The sequence below is a fragment of the Bos mutus genome, chromosome 2 (assembly GCF_027580195.1).
Source record: "Bos mutus isolate GX-2022 chromosome 2, NWIPB_WYAK_1.1, whole genome shotgun sequence".
NCBI lineage: Eukaryota > Metazoa > Chordata > Mammalia > Artiodactyla > Bovidae > Bos > Bos mutus.
Window position 1 is genome coordinate 129,152,386 of NC_091618.1, and position 22,884 is coordinate 129,175,269.

The window sequence follows — 22,884 nt, forward strand, 5'->3', positions numbered from 1 at the left end:
CCTTAGCCAGGGTAAAGCCGAGAAGATTTAATGAACGTGGGAGAGATGGGGTAGGAGCCAGGTGTCCAAAGGAAAAAGCCAGGCTCATGAAGCTATAAGGGTTCTGTAGGAATGTATGCTCAGAGGAAGACGACTACGGGACGACTAACGAGAGGTCCTAACAGCTGTGCAAAATACAGAACGCTACGTTTCCACCCAAGAACTCAATTTGCGCGACCAAGCAAGCCGTTGGCTCGAAACGCTGGCGTCATCTTGCAGCGCCCAAATCAGAGGTAAGAGAAAGGCAAAAAAGACTGGGAGAGTTTGGGGAAAGACTGGAGGTCACTTGACACTTTGGGCCTCCTTTCTCTTCCGGCGGAAGAAACTATAGAGAAGGGTTAACAAAGCAGGAGAGAAATGTATCTATAATAAACAACAGTTTAGAGGAATCTAATATAAATACATTGTGTCTATGTCTCTGTTTCGCTTTTACCTTTTCAGTTCAGTTCAGTCGCTCAGTCGTGTCCGACTCTTTGCGACCCCATGAATCGCAGCACGCCAGGCATCCCTGTCCATCACCAACTCCCGGAGTTTATTCAAACTCATTTACCTTTTACACATGTCCTAATGTGGGTCGGGAAGATCCCCTGGAGAAGGAAATGGCAACCCACTCCAGTACTCTTGCCTGGAAAATCCCATGGACTGAGGAACCTGGTAAGCTACAGTCAATGGGGTCGCAAAGAGTCGGACACGACTGAGCGACTTCACTTTCACTTTTCACTTTTCAATGTTACTTGCCCAAGCCAAAGATGGCCGCACAGGCGCTGGGTCTTACCGTAGAAACCTACCATAGAGACTGAGTCCTAGAATGCCCCCTCTTGGCGGCCTGTGGGCCGGGACAGACTCCCTACCCACCGGCTTCCGTTGAGGAAGCTCGTGGCTGGCCCGGCGGTAGAGAGTCCTTGCGCGTGCGCGAAGATGGTGGAGGAAGAGGGCATCCGCGTGGTTCGTTGTGGCGGCAGCGAGTTGAACTTCAGGAGAGCGGTGTTCTCTGCGGATTCTAAGTATGAGGCCATGGGTAATTGCCGGCCCGGCTGAGGGGCGTGAGTCCACGGGTGGTGGGGGGCGAGAACTGCCGGGCGCGTCTGGACCGGCCAGCCGGCGCTTCTGGCTCGAGGAAGCGGCGCGCGCGGGAGGGAGCCCGGGTCCGGGTGCTGCAAGAGGAGTCGGAAGCCCCTTAATCCAGAGGCACCGCAGGCTGGGGCGCGCTCGCTTCCCGGCTCCCTGGACCTGCAGATAGGTTTAGGGGGCCCCCGGGCTGACCCTTGTGTCTAGAATAGGCTCTGCATTGGAGAGGCTGGAACATAGTTCAGGCACAGATGTGTACGCCGCTACTCTTGGAAAACCAGGAGTAAACAGCCTTCTTTCGGACCGAATCGTGACTTGGATTACTGCAGGTTCCGATTTCTTTGCACTTCCCTATCACCTAAAAAAATGCGTTTTGATAGCCTTTTTGGAGCTTTCTGTAAAAACTGATACTAGATTCTGTGTGAGGTAAATATATGCGTAAGCCCTGATGGCCTTGCTCAGGAGTTCAGTGTAGCTGGAAGCGTAACTAAGCCCGGTTCATCTATTGTGTGCTTTTCGCGAGGTTCTTAATCTTCGCTTCAGTTGCCTCATCTGTAACCGGGAATGATATTTAGTAGTTCATTTCATAGGGTTGTTATAAAAGGATTAAATACCTTAATACATATTGTTCAGTCCTTCAGTCGTGTCCGACCCTTTGCGGCTCCATGGACTGCAGCACACCAAGGCTTCCCTGTCTTTCACTGTCTCCCGGAATTTGCTCAAACTCATGTCATTTGAGTCGATGATACCATCCAGCCATCTCATCCATTGTCACCCCGCCTCTCTTCCTGCCCTCAGTCTTGCCCAGCATTAAGATCTTTTCCAATGGCTCTTCACATGAGGTGGCCAAAGTATATATAGAACATGTCAAACAATGCTTGTCGTTGAATGGCTCAGTGTATGTCAGCTCTTACCATCATTGCTATATTGTGAACATCATTTAGAAATGATACAATATAAAAAGGTTTCCAGTCACTCAGGGATAGACACTTATCAAACACCCTTTCTGTCTTGGAAAAGCAGAGGTAGTATCTTTCGAAAGTTTATATTGCCACAATATCTTATGGGTGTATGGCAATAGTGATTGAATGCATGCATGACTTAAAGAAACTTCTGTAAATTGCCTTAGAGGCAAAAAAAAAAAATCTTTTGGTCTTTACAATACAAAGGGCTTTGTTGATACTCAACTTGTGAGTCAGGAGGAAACTGAGGCTTCAAGAGATTGCCAAAGTTCTGCCACTTTGGACTTATATCCAGTTTCTTCCTCCAGTGTACTATTTCTACAAGTTATTCGTTATATTGGGATCTAATGTTTTTCACTTCCTTAGTTGTGCAGTTAATTTTTAAGTGTTTACCAGCTATGTGTTAGTAAAAACTGATATTTCAAAAACTAAGATAATTCCAGGATTGATCCTACCTTCAAGAATTTCAAGCCTAATGAGGAAAAGAAGATAACCAGTAACATGTTTCATACAGTTGCACTTTCAGTTCAGTTCAGTTCAGTCGCTCAGTCGTGTCCGACTCTTTGCGACCCCTGAATCGCAGCACGCCAGACCTCCCTGTCCATCACCAACTCCCGGACTTCACTCAGACTCACGTCCATCGAGTCAGTGATGCCGTCCAGCCATCTCATCCTCTGTCGTCCCCTTCTCCTCCTGCCCCCAGTCCCTCCCAGCATCAGAGTCTTTTCCAGTGAGTCAACTCTTTGCATGAGGTGGCCAAAGTACTGGAGTTTCAGCTTTAGCATCATTCCTTCCAAGGAAATCCCAGGGCTGATCTCCTTCAGAATGGACTGGTTGGATCTCCTTGTAGTCCACGGGACTCTCAAGAGTTTTCTCCAACACCACAGTTCAAAAGCATCAGTTCTTCGGCACTCAGCACATCCATACATGACCATAGGAAAAACCATAGCCTTGACTAGACGGACCTTTGTTGGCAAAGTAGCGTCTCTGCTTTTGAATATGCTATCTAGGTTGATCATAACTTTCCTTCCAAGGAGTAAGCGTCTTTGGAAGCCCATAAGAAACAGTGTTTCAGACTAAAAGGATGGAGAAGGTTGATGAGGAAGTGATGTTTAGGCTAGACAGGAATGGAACAAACTCTGGGAGATGGTGAACCACGGGGAAGCCTGGCTTGCTGAAGGCAAAGGGGTCGCAAAGAGTTGGACACGACTTGAGCGACTGAACTACAACAAATGGATGGTATTTTGACTAGAGGATATAGATGGAAGACATTTGGGATAGGGGGCACAGTATAAGCATGAGAACTGTGGTACAGTTAGCTAGTAGAAATGGTGTATGGAGAGAGCTGGGGATGTTAGTTTCGAAAGAAAATGTAGAATCAGTTCTTGGTTGTTGTTTGGTCCAAAGAGAGTGTATTTTTTTAGTTCTCTAGATAAGGTATACTCAGGCAGGGGGTGGTAACATAAGATTGTGTTTCAGAATATGAATCTGAAAAATGTATCAGTTCAGTTCAGTCACTCAGTTGTGTCCAATTCTTTGCGACCCCATGAACTGCAGCACACCAGGCCTCCCTGTCCATCACCAACTCCCAGAGTCCACCCAAACCCATGTCCATTGAGTCAGTGATGCCATCCAACCATCTCGTCGTCCCCTTCTCTTCCTGCCCTCAATCTTTCCCAGCATCAGAGTCTTTTCCAGTGAGTCAACTCTTCATATCAGGTGGCCAAAGTATTGGAGTTTCAGCTTCAACATCAGTCCTTCCAGTGAACACCCAGGACTGATCTCCTTTAGGATGGACTGGTTGGATCTCCTTGCAGTCCAGGGGACTCTCAAGAGTCTTCTCCAACACCAGAGTTCAAAAGCATAAGGCTGTATAATACATGGTGGAGAGATGGAAGAGAGTAGGAAAGCATACTCAAGGTACAAGCTGGCATAGAAGAGGGAATTACACAGTGAGAAAGTTTCCCTTCAGCAGTAGGATCTTGCAAAACCAGTAGGAGTTTGCTCCTTCTGTGATACATCGGGAGGCAGGGAGATCAAGCAAAGCAAACAACTTAAATTGGAATAGGTAGAGGGTTATCATGGCTGTGGGGTCAGTATATCTGCAGCATAGGGTGAAGGGAAGTGGTGGGAGAAGAGTCTAGAAGGTTATAGACCAGGGCTCCGAAGGCTAATCCAGGCATCCAAGCAAGAGATGACTTTGGCCAAAATTAAGATACTGTTGAAGGTGAAGAGAAAAGACAGAGCTTTGGAGTGCTTTAGCCAATAGGATTAACAAGGAAAAGATGTTGGGTTCATACCGGGACTCTTGAGTTTAAAGTACCTTGAAAATAAATGTGAATGTAGCAGGTGTTTAGGTAGAAATTCAAAATAGGAACTTGGTCAAGATTTAGAGATAACTTTTTTTCATGTATATATATATAAGCTAATAACTAAAGCCAGTTTTCTAGCAAATTAACAGGGTTATAATGAAATCGCTGAGGACTTGAATATTATCTAAAAGCTACTACAAGGAGTTGGCTAACTTATACAAAAAGGAATAAGGAAATGTTGTATTTTACTTCAAAGAGTTTATCAAAAAAGCTGAAATAGTAAATGAAATGACAGAATCGTGGCATTTTAGCAGCATCGTTTTTCTTTCCCAGCCCTTAAATCATACATTCTTCAAAACCTCATATAAATCCTGTTTCCTGCTTGAAAACATCATTAATTTCGTCAATACTTTATCAACAAAGATGACTGGAGTCCCCTGTGACAGGCACCGTGGTGGTGCTTTATGTGCACTCCTGTCTGCATGGTTTAGGTATTGTTATCCTCATTTTACAGAAGATTTATTGAGTGTCAGCTGTCTGTGCAAAGCTTGCACTTGCACACATTGTCTCAATGTACCCTTATAAAAATCTTATAATAATCCTTATAATAACCCATGGGTAGAGAACAGTGAGGTTTAAAGAGATTAAGTAACTTCTCCAACATCATTCAGCCCATACATGGATAAAAGCTGACATTCGAACCCATCTGGGCTTGACTTCTTTAAAATGCATTCTTTTCTACCACACTGTATTTCCATTATTATTTGTAGTAAGTAAACACAATTGCTCCCCTCAAAGAGCTCATAGTCTGGTCGGAAAGTCTCTCATAACACTGTGTGGAAAATGCCAGAGTAGACCTGAGCCCTGCACCCTGTGGAAGCAGGTTAAGACAGGCACCGATTTGGAACAAAATAAAGGAAGGTTTGGAGAAGGCGATGGCACCCCACTCCAGTACTCTTGCCTGGAAAATCCCATGGACAGAGGAGCCTGGTAGGCTGCAGTCCACGGGCTCGCGAAGAGTCAGACAAGACTGAGCGATTTCACTTTGACTTTTAACTTTCATGCATTGGAGAAGGAAATGGCAACCCACTCCAGTGTTTTTGCCTGGAGAATCCCAGGGACGGGGGAGCCTGTTGGGCTGCCATCTGTGGGATCGCACAGAGTCGGACACGATTGAAGCGACTTAGCAGCAGCGGCAAGAGAAGGTTTCCGGTAGAAAGACACCCTAACTGAGTGTCAAAGATGTAGAAAATGTTCTCATTCTCCAAGGATAGCAGAATGTGCAAAGGCATGGAATGTTTCCTCTAGGGGTTTGTATTCAAATATTGGTAGTTAAACCCGTTATTCTCTGCTGAGGAGCAAGGAGAGAGGAAATGACTTTCCTCTAGAGAAGAGTATCAAAATCAGCTAGGGTGAGTTTTCAGTACCCCGTCACCCACCACCGTCTCAAGGAAGTACTGCCTAAAGGACCTGCTAATGCAGGGGGGGAGCGGGGTTGGGCAGATTGTTGGAATTTTGAACCACTTGGCCTACTGTTCAAGTGAAAAAGTTCTAGTCAGATTGGAGTCAAACTTAGGAATTGGATCATATCCTGAAACCAGTGAAAAAACCTTGAAGGATTTTAATTTAGTCTTTATTTAAGGAAATAATATGGTCAAGTTTGTAAAAATGAATAAGAAAAGTGAATTGAAGAGCCGCACCTGGAGACTGAAGGGGGCCCTTAAAAGAGTGGTCTGGGCTGAAGATGGTGAGAACCTGGGTACTCATGGGCGTGGAGAGGAGGAGCCAGCCAGCAGGGGCGTCCATGGGCCTCGGTTGCTTCATTGCTTGTTCTTTGTTGATCTTATTAAACAGTTGAACACAACTGTGTCCTCTGGTCACAGCACTTGGAAGAGGCATCTTGATTTCAGAGATGTATGTGTGAAAACTCAAGTGTCTTAGAAATGATAAAATAGGGTAGTAGCAGCCCTAGTCAGCATAGATTTACCCTTTGATTATTTGGTAGTAATTCTTTCATTGGTTCATTTTATTTAAATAGTTTATAAAACCTTTGAAGATTGGGCAAGTTCTGTTTGACAGACTGGATTGGACATTGGAAATCAAATATAAGTAAGGCCTCTGCCCTACAGGAGCTTATGGCTACATAAGGGAGATGGATATTTAGATAAATGAGGAATTTCAACACAATTCAAAAATAGATCAAATGATTTGGGATCACAGAGTAGAGAGAGGTCCAGTCTAAGGATTCTGTGGTTTTTACCTTCTATAGTGTATGAGGAAGCACCATATTAGGCATGTACAGTGTCAGATCTAATAGGCACAGAACAAACATTTTTTATTTGATACTAGAATATTTGCAATTCTGAGCTTTGTCTTATGGTTATACCTACTATGAAAAAAGTCAAATATTACCCCAGATTAACCACAATTAATAATTTAGTAGCCTCTGCTATATGGGAGAAAGCCACAAATCTAGAAAAACAAAGGCAAAATCAGCATTTTAGCAGCAAGAAAAAGAACTGCCATAAAGTCTTTACACTTTGCTATATGAGAGACCTCACTGAGTAGAGAATCTTCGACTTCGTACTTGTAAACTGGTGTCCACAGTGAATGATGGAGTATTGGAGGGCAAGGCAAGACTGCTGTTAGCCACACCCCACAGAAGAGTAACTGTAGTGCACAGCACAGTCTCTGCATCCGTTAGCCAGCAGGCAGCTTGGTTAGGTCAGCCGTTTTTGCAGGATGATGTCATATAGCCTCTGCCCCTGGCACAGGTCAGAGATGTGATTTTTGGCATCATTGATCTACTTTTGAGAGTTAATGAACTAAATGGTCTTAGATGTCCCTACAGGTGTGAGCAGCACAGTTTGAGTATACAGTTCTTGAACTTTTATTTTAAATGAAATCTCCATTGCATGTTTTAATTTTTCATGGACAATAGATTATACTGTATGGAAAAGTGAATCTTGTTTTTCTCTCTTATTTCCAGGTATATCTTCTGTGTCTCTGGAGACTTTATTAAAGTTTATAGCACAGCTACAGAAGAATGTGTGCATATATTGCAAGGGCACAGAAATCTGGTGACCGGAATCCAGCTCAATCCCAACAACCATCTACAGGTGTTAAACAATTCACAATCGAATCTTTTAATATTGGCATTACTGTTGCCAGAGTAATTTAAATTGAATTTGGCTGAGAAGCTTTCTAGGTGATGATCAAGGAAATATCTATTTTGATTTTCTGATTCAGGGTATTTTTCACTTATTTTTAATTATTAAAATTAAAAGTAAATTATTAAAATGGGTTCACAGCCTGGAACTACATTGTTTATGAGATGAGTTGCATGTCCTACTCCACCATCTTTCTTGTAAATTGTTTTCACAATAATATCACACACAGAAGTTCAGTGTAACCTTAGTAAAACTCGGTCCACTGAAACCAAAATAAAAACATGTTACTAAAGCATTCTGGTGTTACCAGAGTTTGGCCCACAGACTGTTGGTTACAATGAGATAAACGTAGAAATTGACTGTTACCCTACATTCCTTTGATACCCGTGCAAGATAAAAGTAGTTCTGCTGGTAAAGAACTGAGCTCTGGGATAATAGTCACAAGCTCTCAAGAGTTTTTTATTACTCAGTACCTTATCATCTCCCTCTTGAAAGTAGAGGGTTGACTTTTTTCCTTCTTTTAATTAAAATTTGATAGGTCTCATTTCCACAAAGAGCTGTGATAAGATTTTTCATTTTGCAAAAAGAGTATAAGTGACTTCACGTCTTTAAAGCTAATAATAGATTAATGAATAGGCAATACCTTCTGTATCAGCATTTAAGTTACTTGATAATCTTATTGTAGTTCTTTTTCTTAATCAGTTTTGTACTGTTTTTACCCTTTTAGCTGTATTCTTGTTCCGTTGATGGCACAATTAAACTGTGGGACTATATAGATGGCATTTTGATAAAGGTAAGTGGATTGAGTTTCCATTTTCATTATGTGAAGAGGAATGGCAACATAAGACAGATGTGTTTTGTTACTTCTCTAAGGTCTCATCTTTTAGATAGCCTTCCTAAAATGTCATGAAATTCACTCATCATAAAAGATAAATTTGACTATATAAAATTTTAAACTTTTTTAACCAAAAAATGAGCAGTGAAAGAACATGTTTACAAGAGATATTATCAGTGATACACAAAATTACCAAAAACCAATAAGGAAAAACTAGACCCCACAGGAAAAAAACGATGGTATAGAGTAGGAATATGTAATACACTAAAAAGAAATAGCCAATAAACATGAAAAGATTCTTAACCTTGTTAATAGTTAAATGTAAATTAAGAGATAACAACCGCATTTTTCCCTGTCAGTTTAGACAAATTGCAAATTGAAAATATATAGTGATAAAATATAGAGAAATATACATTTTTGTATATAGTCAGTATATGAAACTGAAAATGAATACCTTTGCTCCAGCAATCTCACCTTTAGGAATCTCTTGTTGAAATAATGCCAGGTACATATGATTCTTAAAACATTAAACATTGTTCATGGTAGAAAAAAGTTGAATTTACTCAAGTTAAAATTTGATATTCATTCAATTGAATACTGTGCACCCATGGAAAAGAACCAGGTAGATCTAGAGATATTCACTTAAAAGGTTATTTAGTAAATACATACTGAGTGTCTCCCTAGGCCAAGTTTTCTTCTGATGTTGGCAATATAGCAGTGAGCAAAATGGATTAAAAAAATCCCTCCTGTTAATGAAACTTCTGCAGGGGGTGGACGGAATAAATAATATTGTGCTCTTCATCTTTCAGACCTTCAGAGTTGGGTGTGAACTTCACGCCCTTTTTACTCTTTCCCATGCTGAGGATTCTGTCTTTGTTACAATAAATAAAGAAAAACCAGGTACAGTAAATTAATTTATTTTGACTTATATAGCTTTGAGTGGCTTTTTTCTTTTTACAGTGTCTCAAATTTAACATTTTCATTTTAGTCTGAAGTCAGTTTTTGGAGCTGGTGTTTAAATTGGTTTCATCATTATTGCAGTCATTTGGGGGAGGGTTTGTATTACTTTCTGAAGTATTGATGAGGGAATGATTATTTAAAATATGGTTGTGATAATGGACAACCTAACTCTGATTTTAAAGCTATTTTGAGCTACAGTGTGTCTTGCTACTGAACAAATGTCATTTTTAAGCATCCCTATCATTTTACCCATCCTCAAATACCACCCATTTGTTGACCTTGAATCTGGAAGAAATGGTATAGAAAACAAATTATTAGCAGCTAAGAGGGCGGCTAAATTATTTTTATATTTTTGTTATCATTGGAACATTATTCACTGAAATTGCTGTTTCAGAGCATTTTAGGAAATCTAGAATATCTTCAGTAGTTACAAGTAATTATCCTTTAGCAAGTTTAATACCCCAACATTGATACTGAAGAATATATCCAAAGCATTTTTCTAATCTCAGACTTCAAGAATCCCAATGCAACCTGTGTGCGTCCTCCTTAAAATAGAGTTGTATTCAGAATTCAAAGTACAGACCAGCTTTAAATTTGTAACTGGGTGGTCAGTGAGATTGGCTCACAACTCATTAACTAAGTAATCCTTTCCATGATGGGGGTGGTTTGGAAGTTTTGGGGGGATTTTTGGTTTGTTTTTTGGGGAGTGTTGGTAGTCAGATTTTTGGGATTTGGGAGGGGGGTTGTTGTTTCTTTTGTTGAAACAGTTTGCAGATTGCTAATGTCATGGACTTTTAAGTAACTTGAGAATAGTCACAACTGTGAAAGCGAAATCGCTTTTAGCTAGAAGTCATTTGGTACCAACCGTGTTAAGGAGTAATGTTTTTATCTATCAGAAATGTGACATGAAAGAATAAAAAGCTATGAGTTTTCTTATGTGGCCCATAAACCATCTTTAAGGGACATTTCAAAAAATATCTGGAAATGGTAATATATTTCTTAAAATGATTGTTGCCTTATCAGGTGACTGTTTAAAATAGCACTTTTCAGTATTTAGGTTCTGCCTGTACATAAATATGTGAATTCTTAATGTCTCTTGTTGTTGTTTAGTCACTCAGTCGTGTCCGACTCTTGAGACCCCATGGACTGTAGCCCGCCAGGTTCCTCTGTCCATGGGATTCTCCAGGCAAGAATACTGGAGTTGGGTGCCATTTCCTTCTGCATCTTAATGTCTATCTTAATTCTTAAATGTGTATGCTTATTTAAAAATTCATGTTTCTGAACTCTGATTCACTGGGTCTGAGATTTGGTCTAGGAGTGAGCATTTTTTGTGTCTTCCTAGGTGGCTTTGCTCATCACTGTGGTTTGGTAGCCACTCCCCATACTCACCACATGATTCCTCAGTTGAAGTGGGCAGTGTTGGGGAAGACTTAACTTTAGAAAAGAAAATACGTGTTTAGGATTTAGGCATATAAAGTTTGAGATGACTGAAAAGGCTGTAAGAAAGACTGGAAAACAGAAAAAAATAGTAGATCAACGCGTTACAGAATTTTGTATTCATTATAAAATCTAGGGGGCTTCCCTGGTAGAGGACAAGGAAGAAATAGTGCAGTGAAATATAACTGTTTCCTGTTAAGGAGAAGCTATTTTAACAGAATGCAAAGAGAAAAGCATGCCAGTTTACAGAAAAATTTATCCTATGTATGTGTGGCAAGTCCATAGCATTTGTGAAAGCTCTCAGATGATTTGTTGCTTGTGGCTGCTCATTTCACCAGTATGTCATATTCTGTCTCCATTTTAAAGCTCATCTCAGCACTTTGGAAAGCAAAATGCACCAGTAAAAGAAACTGTTTACTATTTCTACATATATGATGCTTGTGTGTACATAAATGTTCTGAATGTACATATGATGCTTGTGTACATAAATGAGTTCTGAGATTAGACTTCTGTTAAAACTTGTATATTCAAATAAAGAGTACAGCTTGTTCAGATAGCCTAGAATGATGATCTTGGCATCAAGTGAACTCTGGAGTTCTGATAAACGGTTTTATATGAACAAACACACATGCTTTCTCTGGAGAAGCTTTCTATTAATATAGCTGCCTTTGGCTAGATGTCTTTCAGCTGGCTTCAGTGAAACTACCAAAATCATCAAGTCAGGAAATAGAAGCTAAGGAGCTCTCCTTTGTTTTGGATTACGTAAACCAGTCACCCAAGTGCATTGCCTTTGGAAATGAGGTAAAATTTGCTTTGTTGGTTTTCTTTTGTGTACATAAAATCTCTTTCCTGCGATCTTTCCTCTGAGTATTTTATTACAGTCATTTAATATTGCCTTGAGTTACAGTGCCTTTGTTAGGAGCTAAAAAAACTGTCTTGCAGCTTTAGCATATGTTTGCAGTATAGATTTTTTTTAGGCCCATTCTTATTTTGTATATTGTCTTACTGCTCTTATAAACTCTGTAATTCTTCAGAAAAATCAATGGTTTGACATATTTTCTGTACTTCTTAGCCTATACCATGTAAAAGCCACTTAAATTGATTGTAGATATTGTAGCCACTTGATTATAGATATATGTCTTTTGAAAATATGACCTCCATGTCTGTAAATAGTATGCTTTTACAGAAAAGTAAAGAAATGAAATCTCAACAGGCAATAATATTTGAGGAATGTTTTTCTAGACTTTTTCTTAAATATGTATAAAATAACTTCCCAATCTGAATAATTATCTGAGGGCTTTATCTTTTTTTTTCTTCACTTAGCACTGCAGCATGTGTATACCTAAATTTTTATCTGAAACTAACTGTATGATGTTCATACAATAATTTATTTAGCTATCAAATCAAGTACCATAGAAAGCCCCTAAATATCATTGTGATGGCATGTTTCTTTAGTCTTAAGTTTTATAACATTATTTTGGCTTTGTTCTAAAAAGGTTTAATTTCTTAGAGAAAACACTTAGCATTATAAACGTCATTACTCTTCAGCAGCGTAGTCATCAGTTAAATACAAATTAAAAGCACAATGAGATACTACTTCACGTCCACTAGAACAGATAGTGACAGTACCGAGTGGTGGCTGAATATGGGGTAAAGTTAAGCATGTGCCTTACTGTGACCCAGCAGTTCTGCCTATAGGTAGCAACATGAAAGCGTGGCCACCAAATGACACGTACGAGAAAGTGTGCGTCAATAAGAGAATCAACGATTTGTAATACATATGCATTCACTGGGTGCTGCTAAACAATAAAAAGGAACTAATGATACATTTAAGAGCATGGGTGAATCTCAGAAAGGTGATATTGAGCTACCATTGGGAGGTATTAGATTGGTGCAAAAGTAATTGCAGTTTCAGACCATGAATTTTATTTTATTTTTTTTATTTTATTTTATTTTTAAACTTTACATAATTGTATTAGTTTTGCCAAATATCAAAATGAATCCGCCACCGTTACACATGTGTTCCCCATCCTGAACCCTCCTCCCTCCTCCCTCCCCATACCGTCCCTGTGGGTCATCCCCGTACACTAGCCCCAAGCATCCAGTATCCTGCATCGAACCTGGACTGGCATCTCGTTTCGTACATGATATTTTACATGTTTCAATGCCATTCTCCCAAATCTTCCCACCCTCTCCCTTTCCCACAGAGTCCATAAGACTGTTCTATACATCAGTGTCTCTTTTGCTGTCTCGTACACAGGGTTATTGTTACCATCTTTCTAAATTCCATATATATGCATTAGTATACTGTACTGGTGTTTTTCTTTCTGACTTACTTCACTCTGTATAATAGGCTCCAGTTTCATCCACCTCATTAGAACTGATTCAAATGTATTCTTTTTAATGGCTGAGTAATACTCCATTGTGTATATGTACCATAGCTTTCTTATCCACTCATCTGCTGATGGACATCTAGGTTGCTTCCATGTCCTGGCTATTATAAACAGTGCTGAGATGAACATTGGGGTACACGTGTCTCTTTCCCTTCTGGTTTCCTCAGTGTGTATGCCCAGCAGTGGGATTGCTGGATCATAAGGCCATGAATTTTAAATCATTATAATTAGGCTGAAACACATCTTTATTTTTTTTCCTTTTATTTTTTATTTATTTATTTTTAATGTAAATTTATTTATTTTAATTGGAGGTTAATTACAATATTATATTGGTTTTGCCATACAACAACATGAATCCACCACACATATACACGTGAAACACATCTTTATTAATCAAACTAGGGACCATTGCAATCAACACATTTTTGCCAATGAGAAATAAGTTTGCTTATTTCTGTATCATAAAAATCCATGCTTCAAGATTCGTCAACTCACAGAAAGCATTTTCTGCCTCCTGGTTGTGGAGCATTTTCCCTGCAAAAAGTTGTTGAAATGCCAGAAGTGGTAGTTGGTTGGCAAGAGGTCAGGTGAATATAATGGATGAGGCAAAACTTGATAGCCTAAATCATTCATTTTTTGAAGTGTTGTTTGTGTGACGTGTACTCAGGCGTTGTCTTGGGGAAGAATTGTGCCCGTTCTGTTGACCAGTGCCGACTGCTGTCATTGCAGTTTTCACTGCATCTCGTCAACTTGCTGAGCGTACTCCTAGATGTAATGGTTTCACCTGGATTCAGAAAGCTGTAGTGGAACAGACAGGCAGGAGACCACCAAACAGTGGCCACAACCTTTTTTTGATGCAAATTTGGCTTTGGGAGGTGCTTTGGATCTGCTTCTCAGTCCACCCATAGAGCTGGTCATTGCTGGTTGTTGTATACAATCCACTCTTCCTCGTATGTCACAGATCGAGAAATGGTTCATTGTTGTTGCGTAGAATAAAAAGTATATTCCAGTTCAGTCGCTCAGTCATGTCCAACTCTTTGCAACCCCATGAATCGCAGCACGCCAGGCCTCCCTGTCCATCACAAACTCCCGGAGTTCACTCAGACTCAGGTCCATCGAGTCAGTGATGCCATCCAGCCATCTCATCCTCTGTCATCCCCTCCTCCTCCTGCCCCCAATCCCTCCCAGCATCAGAGTCTTTTCCAATGAGTCAACTCTTCGCATGAGGTGGCCAAAGTACTGGAGTTTCAGCTTCAGCATCATTCCTTCCAAAGAAATCCAAGGGCTGATCTTTAGGTTGGATCTCCTTGCAGTCCAAGGGACTCTCAAGAGTCTTCTCCAACACCACAGTTCAAAAGCATCAATTCTTCCGTGCTCAGCTTTCTTCATAGTCCAACTCTCACATCCATACATGACCACAGGAAAAACCATAGCCTTGACTAGACGGACCTTTGTTGGCAAAGTAATGTCTCTGCTTTTGAATATGCTGTCTAGGTTGGTCATAACTTTTCTTCCAAGGAGTAAGTATCTTTTAATTTCATGGATGCAGTCACCATCTGCAGTGATTTTGGAGCCCATAAAAATAAAGTCTGATGCTGTTTCCACTGTTTCTCCATCTATTTCCCATGAAGTGATGGGACCAGATGCCATGATCTTCGTTTCCTGAATGTTGAGTTTTAAGCCAACTTTTTCACTCTCCTCTTTCACTTTCATCAAGAGGCTTTTTACTTCCTCTTCACTTTTCTGCCATAAGGGTGGTGTCATCTGCATATCTGAAGTTATTGATATTTCTCCTGGCAATCTTGATTCCAGCTTGTGCTTCTTCCAGCCCAGCATTTCTCATGACGTACTCTGCATATAAGTTAAATAAGCAGGGTGACAATATACAGCCTTGACGTACTCCTTTTCCTATTTGGAACTAGTCTGTTGTTCCATGTCCAGTTCTAACTGTTGCTTCCTGACCTGCATACAGATTTCTCAAGAGGCAGGTCAGGTGGTCTGGTATTCCCATCTCTTGAAGATTTTCCACAGTTTCTTGTGATCCACACAGTCAAAGGCTTTGGTATAGTCAATAAAGCAGAAATAGATGTTTTTCTGGAACTCTCTTCTTTTTTCAATGATCCAGCAGATGTTGGCAATTTGATCTCTGGTTCCTCTGCTTTTTCTAAAACCAGCTTGAACATCTGGAATTTCATGGTTCACGTATTGCTGAAACCTGGCTTGGAGAATTTTGAACATTACTTTACTAGTGTGTGAGATGAGTGCAATTGTGCGGTAGTTTGAGCATTCTTTGGCATTGCCTTTCTTTGAGATTGCAATGAAAACTGACCTTTGCCAGTCCTGTGGCCACTGCTGAGTTTTCCAAATTTGCTGGCATATTGAGTGCAGCACTTTCACAGCATCATCTTTCAGGATTTGGAATAGCTCAACTGGAATTCCATCACCTCCACTAGCTTTGTTCGTAGTAATGCTTTCTAAGGCCCACTTGACTTCCCATTCCAGGATGTCTGGCTCTAGGTCAGTGATCACACCATCGTGATTATCTGGGTCGTGAAGATCTTTTTTGTACAGTTCTCCTGTGTATTCTTGCCACCCCTTCTTAATATCTTCTGCTTCTGTTAGGTCTGTCCTTTATCGAGCCCGTCTTTGCATGAAATGTTCCCTTGGTATCTCTAATTTTCTTGAAGAGATCTCTAGTCTTTCCCATTCTCTTGTTCTCCTCTATTTCTTTGCATTGATCGCTGAGGAAGGCTTTCTTATCTCTTCTTGCTATTCTTTGGAACTCTGCATTCAGATGCTTATATCTTTCCTTTTCTCCTTTGCTTTTCATTTCTCTTCTTTTCACAGCTATTTGTAAGGCCTCCCCAGACAGCCATTTTGGTTTTTTGCATTTCTTTTCCATGGGGATGGTCTTGATCCCTGTCTCCTGTACAGTGTCAGGAACCTCAGTCCATAGTTCATCAGGCACTCTATCAGATCTAGTCCCTTAAATCTATTTCTCACTTCCACTGTATAATCATAAGGGATTTGATTTAGGTCATACCTGAATGGTCTAGTGGTTTTCCTTACTTTCTTCAACTTCACTCTGAATTTGGCAATAAGGAGTTCATGATCTGAGCCACAGTCAGCTCCTGGTCTTGTTTTTGTGGATTGTATAGAGCTTCTCCATCTTTGGCTGCAAAGAATATAATCAGTCTGATTTTGATGTTGACCATCTGGTGATGTCCATGTGTAGAGTCTTCTCTTGTGTTGTTGGAAGAGAGTGTTTGCTATGACCAGTGCGTTTTCCTGGCAAAACTCTATTATTCTTTGCCCTGGTTCATTCCATATTCCAAGGCCAAATTACCCTGTTACTCCAGGTGTTTCTTGACTTCCTACTTTTGCATTCCAGTCCCCTGTAATGAAAAGGTCATCTTTTTGGGGGTGTTAGTTCTAAAAGGTCTTGTAGGTCTTCATAGAACCATTCAACTTCAGCTTCTTCAGCATTACTGGTTGGGGCATAGACTTGGATTACTGTGATATTGAATGGTTTGCCTTGGAAACGAACAGAGATCATTCTGTCGTTTTTGAGATTGCATCCAAGTACTGCATTTTGGACTCTTTTGTTGACCATGATGGCCACTCCATTTCTTCTGAGGGATTCCTGCTCGCAGTAGTAGATATAATGGTCATCTGAGTTAAAGTCACCCATTCCAGTCCATTTCAGTTCGCTGATTCCTAGAATGTCAATGTTCACTCTTGCCACCTCCTGTTTGACCACTTCCAATTTGCCTTGATCCATGGACCTGACATTCCAGGTTCCTATGCAATATTGCTCTTTACATCATCGGACCTTGCTTCTATCACCAGTCACATCCACAGCTGGGTATTCTTTTTGCTTTGGCTCCATCCCTTCATTCTTTCTGGAGTTATTTCTCCACTGATCTCCAGTAGCATATTGGGCACCTACTGACCTGGGGAGTTCCTCTTTCAGTATCCTATCATTTTGCCTTTTCATACTGTTCATGGGGTTCTCAAGGCAAGAATACTGAAGTGGTTTGCCATTCCCTTCTCCGGTGGACCACATTCTGTCAGATCTCTCCACCATGACCCGCCCATCTTGGGTTGCCCCACGGGCATGGCTTAGTTCATTGAGTTAGACAAGGCTGTGGTCTGTGTGACTAGATTGACTAGTTTTCTGTGAGTATGGTTTCAGTGTGTCTGCCCTCTGATGCCCTCTTGCAGCACCTACCGTCTTACTTGGGTTTCTCTTACCTTGGGCGTGGGGTATCTCTTCACGGCTGCTCCAGCAAAGCACAGCTGCTGCTCCTTACCTTGGAAGAGGGGTATCTCCTCACCTACGCCCCTCCTGACCTTGAAAGTGGAATAGCTCCTCTAGGCCCTTCTGTGCCCACGCTCATTGGACTTGGGGTTGCTTGTCTCCACCCTCTGGCCTGGGACATGGTGTAGCTCCTCCCGGCTGCTCCTACGCTGTCACAGCCTGGCACTCCCGGCCGCCCCTGACCTCAGACACGAGGTAGCTCCTCTCGGCTGCTGCCCCTGACCTCGGACATGGGGTAGCTCCTCTTGGCCGTTCCTACGCAGTTGCAGCCTGGCAGTCTCGCCACACCTGGATGTGGGTAGCTCCTCTTGGCCGTTCCTATGCAGTTGCAGCCTGGCAGTCTCGGCCACTGCCCCTGACCTCGGACGTGGGGTAGCTCCTCTTGGCCGTTCCTATGCAGTTGCAGCCTGGCAGTCTCAGCCACTGCCCCTGACCTCGGACGTGGGGTAGCTCCTCTTGGCCGTTCCTATGCAGTTGCAGCCTGGCAGTCTCAGCCACTGCCCCTGACCTCGGACGTGGGGTAGCTCCTCTCGGCTGGGCTCTGTGTGCCAAAAGTATATATAGATACATATATATATATATTTTTTTTTTTTTTTCTTTTGGTCAGCTCTTGAGACACCTACTCATTGACCTTTTTCACCTTTCCAATTTGCTTCAAATGCCGAATGACCACGGAATGGTTGACATTGAGTTCTTTGGCAAAGTCTCATGAAGTTGTAAGAGGATCAGCTTTGATGATGGCTGCCAGTTGGTCATTGTCAACTTCCAGTGGCCAGCTACTACCCTCCTCATCTTCCAGGCTCTCGTCTTCTTTGCAAAACTTCTTTAACAACCACCGCACTGGACATTCAGTAGTCGTTCCTGGGCCAGATGTGTTATTGATGTTGTGAGTTGTCTCTGCTGCTTTATGATCCATTTCGAACTCAAATAAGAGAATCACATAAATTTGCTTTTCGTCTAATACCGTTTCTATAGTCTAAAAATAAGTATAAACAGCAAGCAATAAGTTGTTAGCAAAAAACATCAAGTGAGAAATATGCATTAAAATGATGTATAACATAACCACGTGTATTTAAGAATGTATTCCAATATCAAATGGCAAAGTTCAACAATACAAAACCACAGTTACTTTTGCACCAACCTAATATTTACCGTTCTGTTATAGAACAGGCCGAGAGGTAAGCCGTGGTGATAGCTGGCAGGGCTAGGGGCATTGGGGATTGACTGGAATAAAGAACAAATGAGTGCTCCTGAGGCAAAGAAAATGTCCTAAATCTTGATTGTGGTGATGGTTACGTGGTTAGATACATGTCAGACATTGCACTTTACTGTTTATAAATTATGCCATAATAGAAAAAAGTTTTAATCATTATACTTAAAGTTCGAGACTCTAGTTTTAGGATATAGGATCTACATTAATCTTTAACTTTCTGATTATTATAAAAGTAGGAGTATCCTTTCCATACAATAATCATGCTGGTAAAGAATCCGCCTGCAACCCAGGAGATCCAGTTCAATTCCTGTGTCGGAAAGTTCCCCTGGAGAAGGGATAGGCTACCCACTCCAATATTCTTGGGCTTCCCTGGTGGCTTAGATGGTAAAGAATCTGCCTGCAATGTGGGAGACTTGGGTTGCAAAGATCCCCTGGAGGAGGGCATGGCAACCCACTCCAGTATTCTTGCCTGGAGATCCCCATGGACAGAGGAGCCTGGTGGGCTACAGTCCATGGGGGGTCACAAAGAGTCAACTAAGCAACTGCACATCCTTTCCATTGTTAAACTGTAATATATCATTTCATATTAATCTTGATCAGCAAAACAGTTTTGTTGCTTTGTTAACTATTGTGACGAGAATATTTCTTTTTAAAGGGTGTTAACTGTTACTCTGAATGTTATCTTCTCTTTGCAATACCAGGGGGAGTATGTTGCTGCAGTACGGGACTTCTACTTGTCTGTTTATTTTTTCAAAAAGAAAACAACAACAAGGTAAGAATTCCGTTTTGATAGCTTTATTTTATTTACTCAAGAGTTTATTGTAATTTTATTTATCTTAATTTTATTCATCCTGTGACCCAAAGCTATTTCTATACCATATTAAAATTATGAAACCACAAGATATAAAGGTAGATTTTTTAATCCACAGTGAGTTAAAATTATTACACACAAAATCCTAGGGAGCTTGTCTGCCTAAAACTCCATCCACACATAGATTTCTGCTGTCAGAATTGAGATGTGGTTTCCAAAGTCTTTTCTAGATTATCCTCATTTATATTGTGGCTATAGAGATGAATATAGGCTTTCGGCTATCTGGGCTTAACATGATTCAAATTAGTTTATTGAACCACCTTGCACTTCAGATTAACATACATTTTAAATGGGGATGATACCATTAAATGGGGATCATGAACTCCTTATTGCAAAATTCAGACTTAAGTTGAAGAAAGTAGGCAAAACCACTAGACTCTTCAGATATGACCTAAATCAAACACCTTACGATTATACAGTGGAAGTGACAAACAGATTCGAGGATTTAGATCTGATAGAGTGCCTGAAGAACTATGGATGGAGGTTTGTGACATTGTACAGGAGGCAGTGATCAAGACCATCCCCAAGAAAAAGAAATGAAAAATGGCAAAATGGTTGTCTGAGGAGGCCTTAACAAATAGCTGAGAAAAGAAGAGGAACTAAAGGCAAAAGAGAAGAGGAAAAATACACCCATTTGAGTGCAGAGTTCCAAGGAATAGCAAGGAGAGATAAGAAAGCCTTCTTCAGTTATCAATGCAAAGAAATAGAGGAAAACAATAGAATGGGAAAGACTGGACATTTCTTTAAGAAAATCAGAGATATCAAGGGAACATTTCATGCAAAGATGGGCACAATGAAGGACAGAAAGGGTATGGACCTAACAGAAGCAGAAGATACTAAGAAGAGGTGGCAAGAATACACCGAAGAACTACTCAAAAAAGATCTTCATGACCCAGATAACCACGATGGTGTGATCACTCACCTAGAGCCAGACATCCTGGAATGCAAAGTTAAGTGGGCATCACTATGAACAAAGCTAGTGGAGGTGATGGAATTCCAGTTGAGCTATTTCAAATCCTAAAAGATGATGCTGTGAAAGTGCTACACTCAATATGCCAGCAAATTTGGAAAACTCAGCAGTGGCCCCAGAACTGGGAAAGGTCAGTTTTCATTGCAATCCCAAAGAAAGGCAATGCCAAAGAATGTTCAAACTACCGCACAGTTGTACTCATCTCACACACTAGTAAAGTGATGCTCAAAATTCTCCAGGCCAGGCTTTAACAGAATGTGAATCATGAACTTCCAGATTTTCAACTGGATTTAGAGGAACCAGAGATCAAATTGCCAACATCCGTTGGATCATCAGAAAAGCATGAGAGCTCCAGAAAAACATTTGCTTCTGCTATATTGACTATGCCAAAACCTTTGACTGTGTGGATAACAACAAACTGTGGAAAATTCTTCAAAAGATAGGAATACCAGACCACCTTACCTGCCTCCTGAGAAATCTGTATGCGGGTCAAGAAGCAACAGTTAGAATTGAACGTAGAACAACAGACTGGTTCCAAGTAGGGAAAGGAGTACATCAAGGCTGTATGTTGTCACCTTGCTTATTTAACTTATATACAGAGTACATCATATGAAATGCCGGGCTAGATGAAGCAGAAACTGGAATCAAGATTGCTGGGAGAAATATCAATAACCTCAGATATGCAGATGACACCACCCTTATGGCAGAAAGTGAAGAACTAAAGAGCCTCTTGGTGAAAGTGAAAGAGCAGAGTGAAAAAGTTGGCTTAAAGCTCAACATTGAGAAAACAAAGATCATGGCATCCGGTTCCATTACTTTATGACAAATAGATGGGGAAACAGTGACAGACTTTATTTTGGGGGCTCCAAAATCCGTAGATGATGGCTGCAGCCATGAAATTCAAAGACACTTGCTCCTTGGATGAAAAGTTGTGACCAATCTAGATGGCATATTAAAAAGCAAAGATATACTTTGCTGACAAAGGTCCATCTGGTCAAAGCTATGGTTTTTCTAGTAGTCTTTTACGGATGTGAGAGTTTATAAAGAAAGCTGAGCACGGAAGAATTAATGCTTTTGAACTGTGGTGTTGGAGAAGACTCTTGAGAGACCCTTCGACTGCAAGGAGATCAAACCATTCTATCCTAAAGGAAGTCAGTCCTGAACATTCATTGGAAAGACTGATGCTGAAGCTGAAACTCCAATACTTTGGCTACCTGATGTGAAGAACTGACTCACTGGAAAAGACTGATGCTGGGATAGATTGAATGCAGGGGGAGAAGGGGATGACAAAGGATGAGCTGGTTGGATGTCATCACCAACTCGATGGACATGAGTTGAGTCCAGGAGTTGGTGATGGACAGAGAATCCTGGTGTGTTGCAGTCCATGGGGTTGCAGAGTCGGACGCGACTGAGCAACTGAACTGAACTGAACAGGGTTGTAAGGATGACTGAGATAATATATTTAAAGAGGCTAGTGCTAAGCATGGGATTTCCCAGGTGGCACATTGGTAAAGAATCTGTCTGCCAGTGCAAGAGATACTAGAGACATGGGTTTGATCCTTGGATTGGGAAGTTTCCCTGGTGAAGGAAATGGCAACCCACTCCAGTGTTCTTGTCTGGAAAGTCCCATGGACAGAGGAGCCTGGGGGCTGCAGTCTGTGGGATTGCGAAGAGTCAGACAGGACTGAGCCCAGCACACAGCAACACAGTGCTAAGCATGAGAAGTCACTCTTCAAATGACGCTGTCCTCTTGAACCCTGCCTGAAGATTAACATCTGTTTTCCTTTGCAGTATAAGAAGGATCCTTACATCTTTGAACAGATTATCCAGCTGTCTCAGATATAATTTCTGAGGCTTATGCATACTTAATACTAAAAACTTAGCTTAAACAAGAAATTTTAACAAACTTTGGCCAGGTAGAAAACCACGGAAAGGACTGTCTATTCTTTATTTCACTCTCAGTGGCCTCCATGGATAAGTAATTATGGTAGAATGTTATTCACATAAAGTTTATATTGTTTAATAATAAATGTTTATAAAATGTAATTGATGATTCCTGGTCACAGTTTTTCTTAAAAATCGTACATTTATATTCAGTGCATTCTGAGAGCTCACCAGTTTGGCTTGATAAGGATGGACCTCCTTTTACTTAACTATATCACACCCACCAAGTCTTTAATAATCAAGGTAAAATTTTTTTCTTCTAGGTTTACCTTATCATCATCAAGAAATAAAAAACATGCTAGGAACAACTTTACATGTGTAACATGTCACCCAAAGGAAGATTGCATAGCAACTGGTCACAAGGATGGCAAAATTCGTCTTTGGTCGGT

General features: G+C 41.0%; 1 protein-coding gene and 1 long non-coding RNA gene across 2 annotated transcripts in view; one reads left to right on the plus strand and one right to left on the minus strand.

Moving 5' to 3' along the window:
• The window catches only part of LOC138990431 (uncharacterized), a 40,336-nt gene extending 39,639 nt beyond the window's left edge, over window positions 1-697 (minus strand). Inside the window, exon 1 of the long non-coding RNA XR_011466533.1 lies at window positions 473-697. This is a non-coding gene — a long non-coding RNA (uncharacterized lncRNA). The remainder of the gene's footprint in view (window positions 1-472) is intronic.
• A 193-nt stretch (window positions 698-890) lies between these two features.
• WDR75 (WD repeat domain 75) overlaps window positions 891-22,884 on the plus strand; it is a 40,867-nt gene continuing 18,873 nt past the window's right edge. The window contains exons 1-7 of the mRNA XM_070359437.1: window positions 891-1,043; window positions 7,371-7,500; window positions 8,279-8,344; window positions 9,196-9,286; window positions 11,460-11,584; window positions 19,412-19,482; window positions 22,759-22,878. Of these exons, the coding sequence (XP_070215538.1) occupies window positions 958-1,043; window positions 7,371-7,500; window positions 8,279-8,344; window positions 9,196-9,286; window positions 11,460-11,584; window positions 19,412-19,482; window positions 22,759-22,878 (689 nt within the window). The 5' untranslated portion in view covers window positions 891-957. The remainder of the gene's footprint in view (window positions 1,044-7,370; window positions 7,501-8,278; window positions 8,345-9,195; window positions 9,287-11,459; window positions 11,585-19,411; window positions 19,483-22,758; window positions 22,879-22,884) is intronic.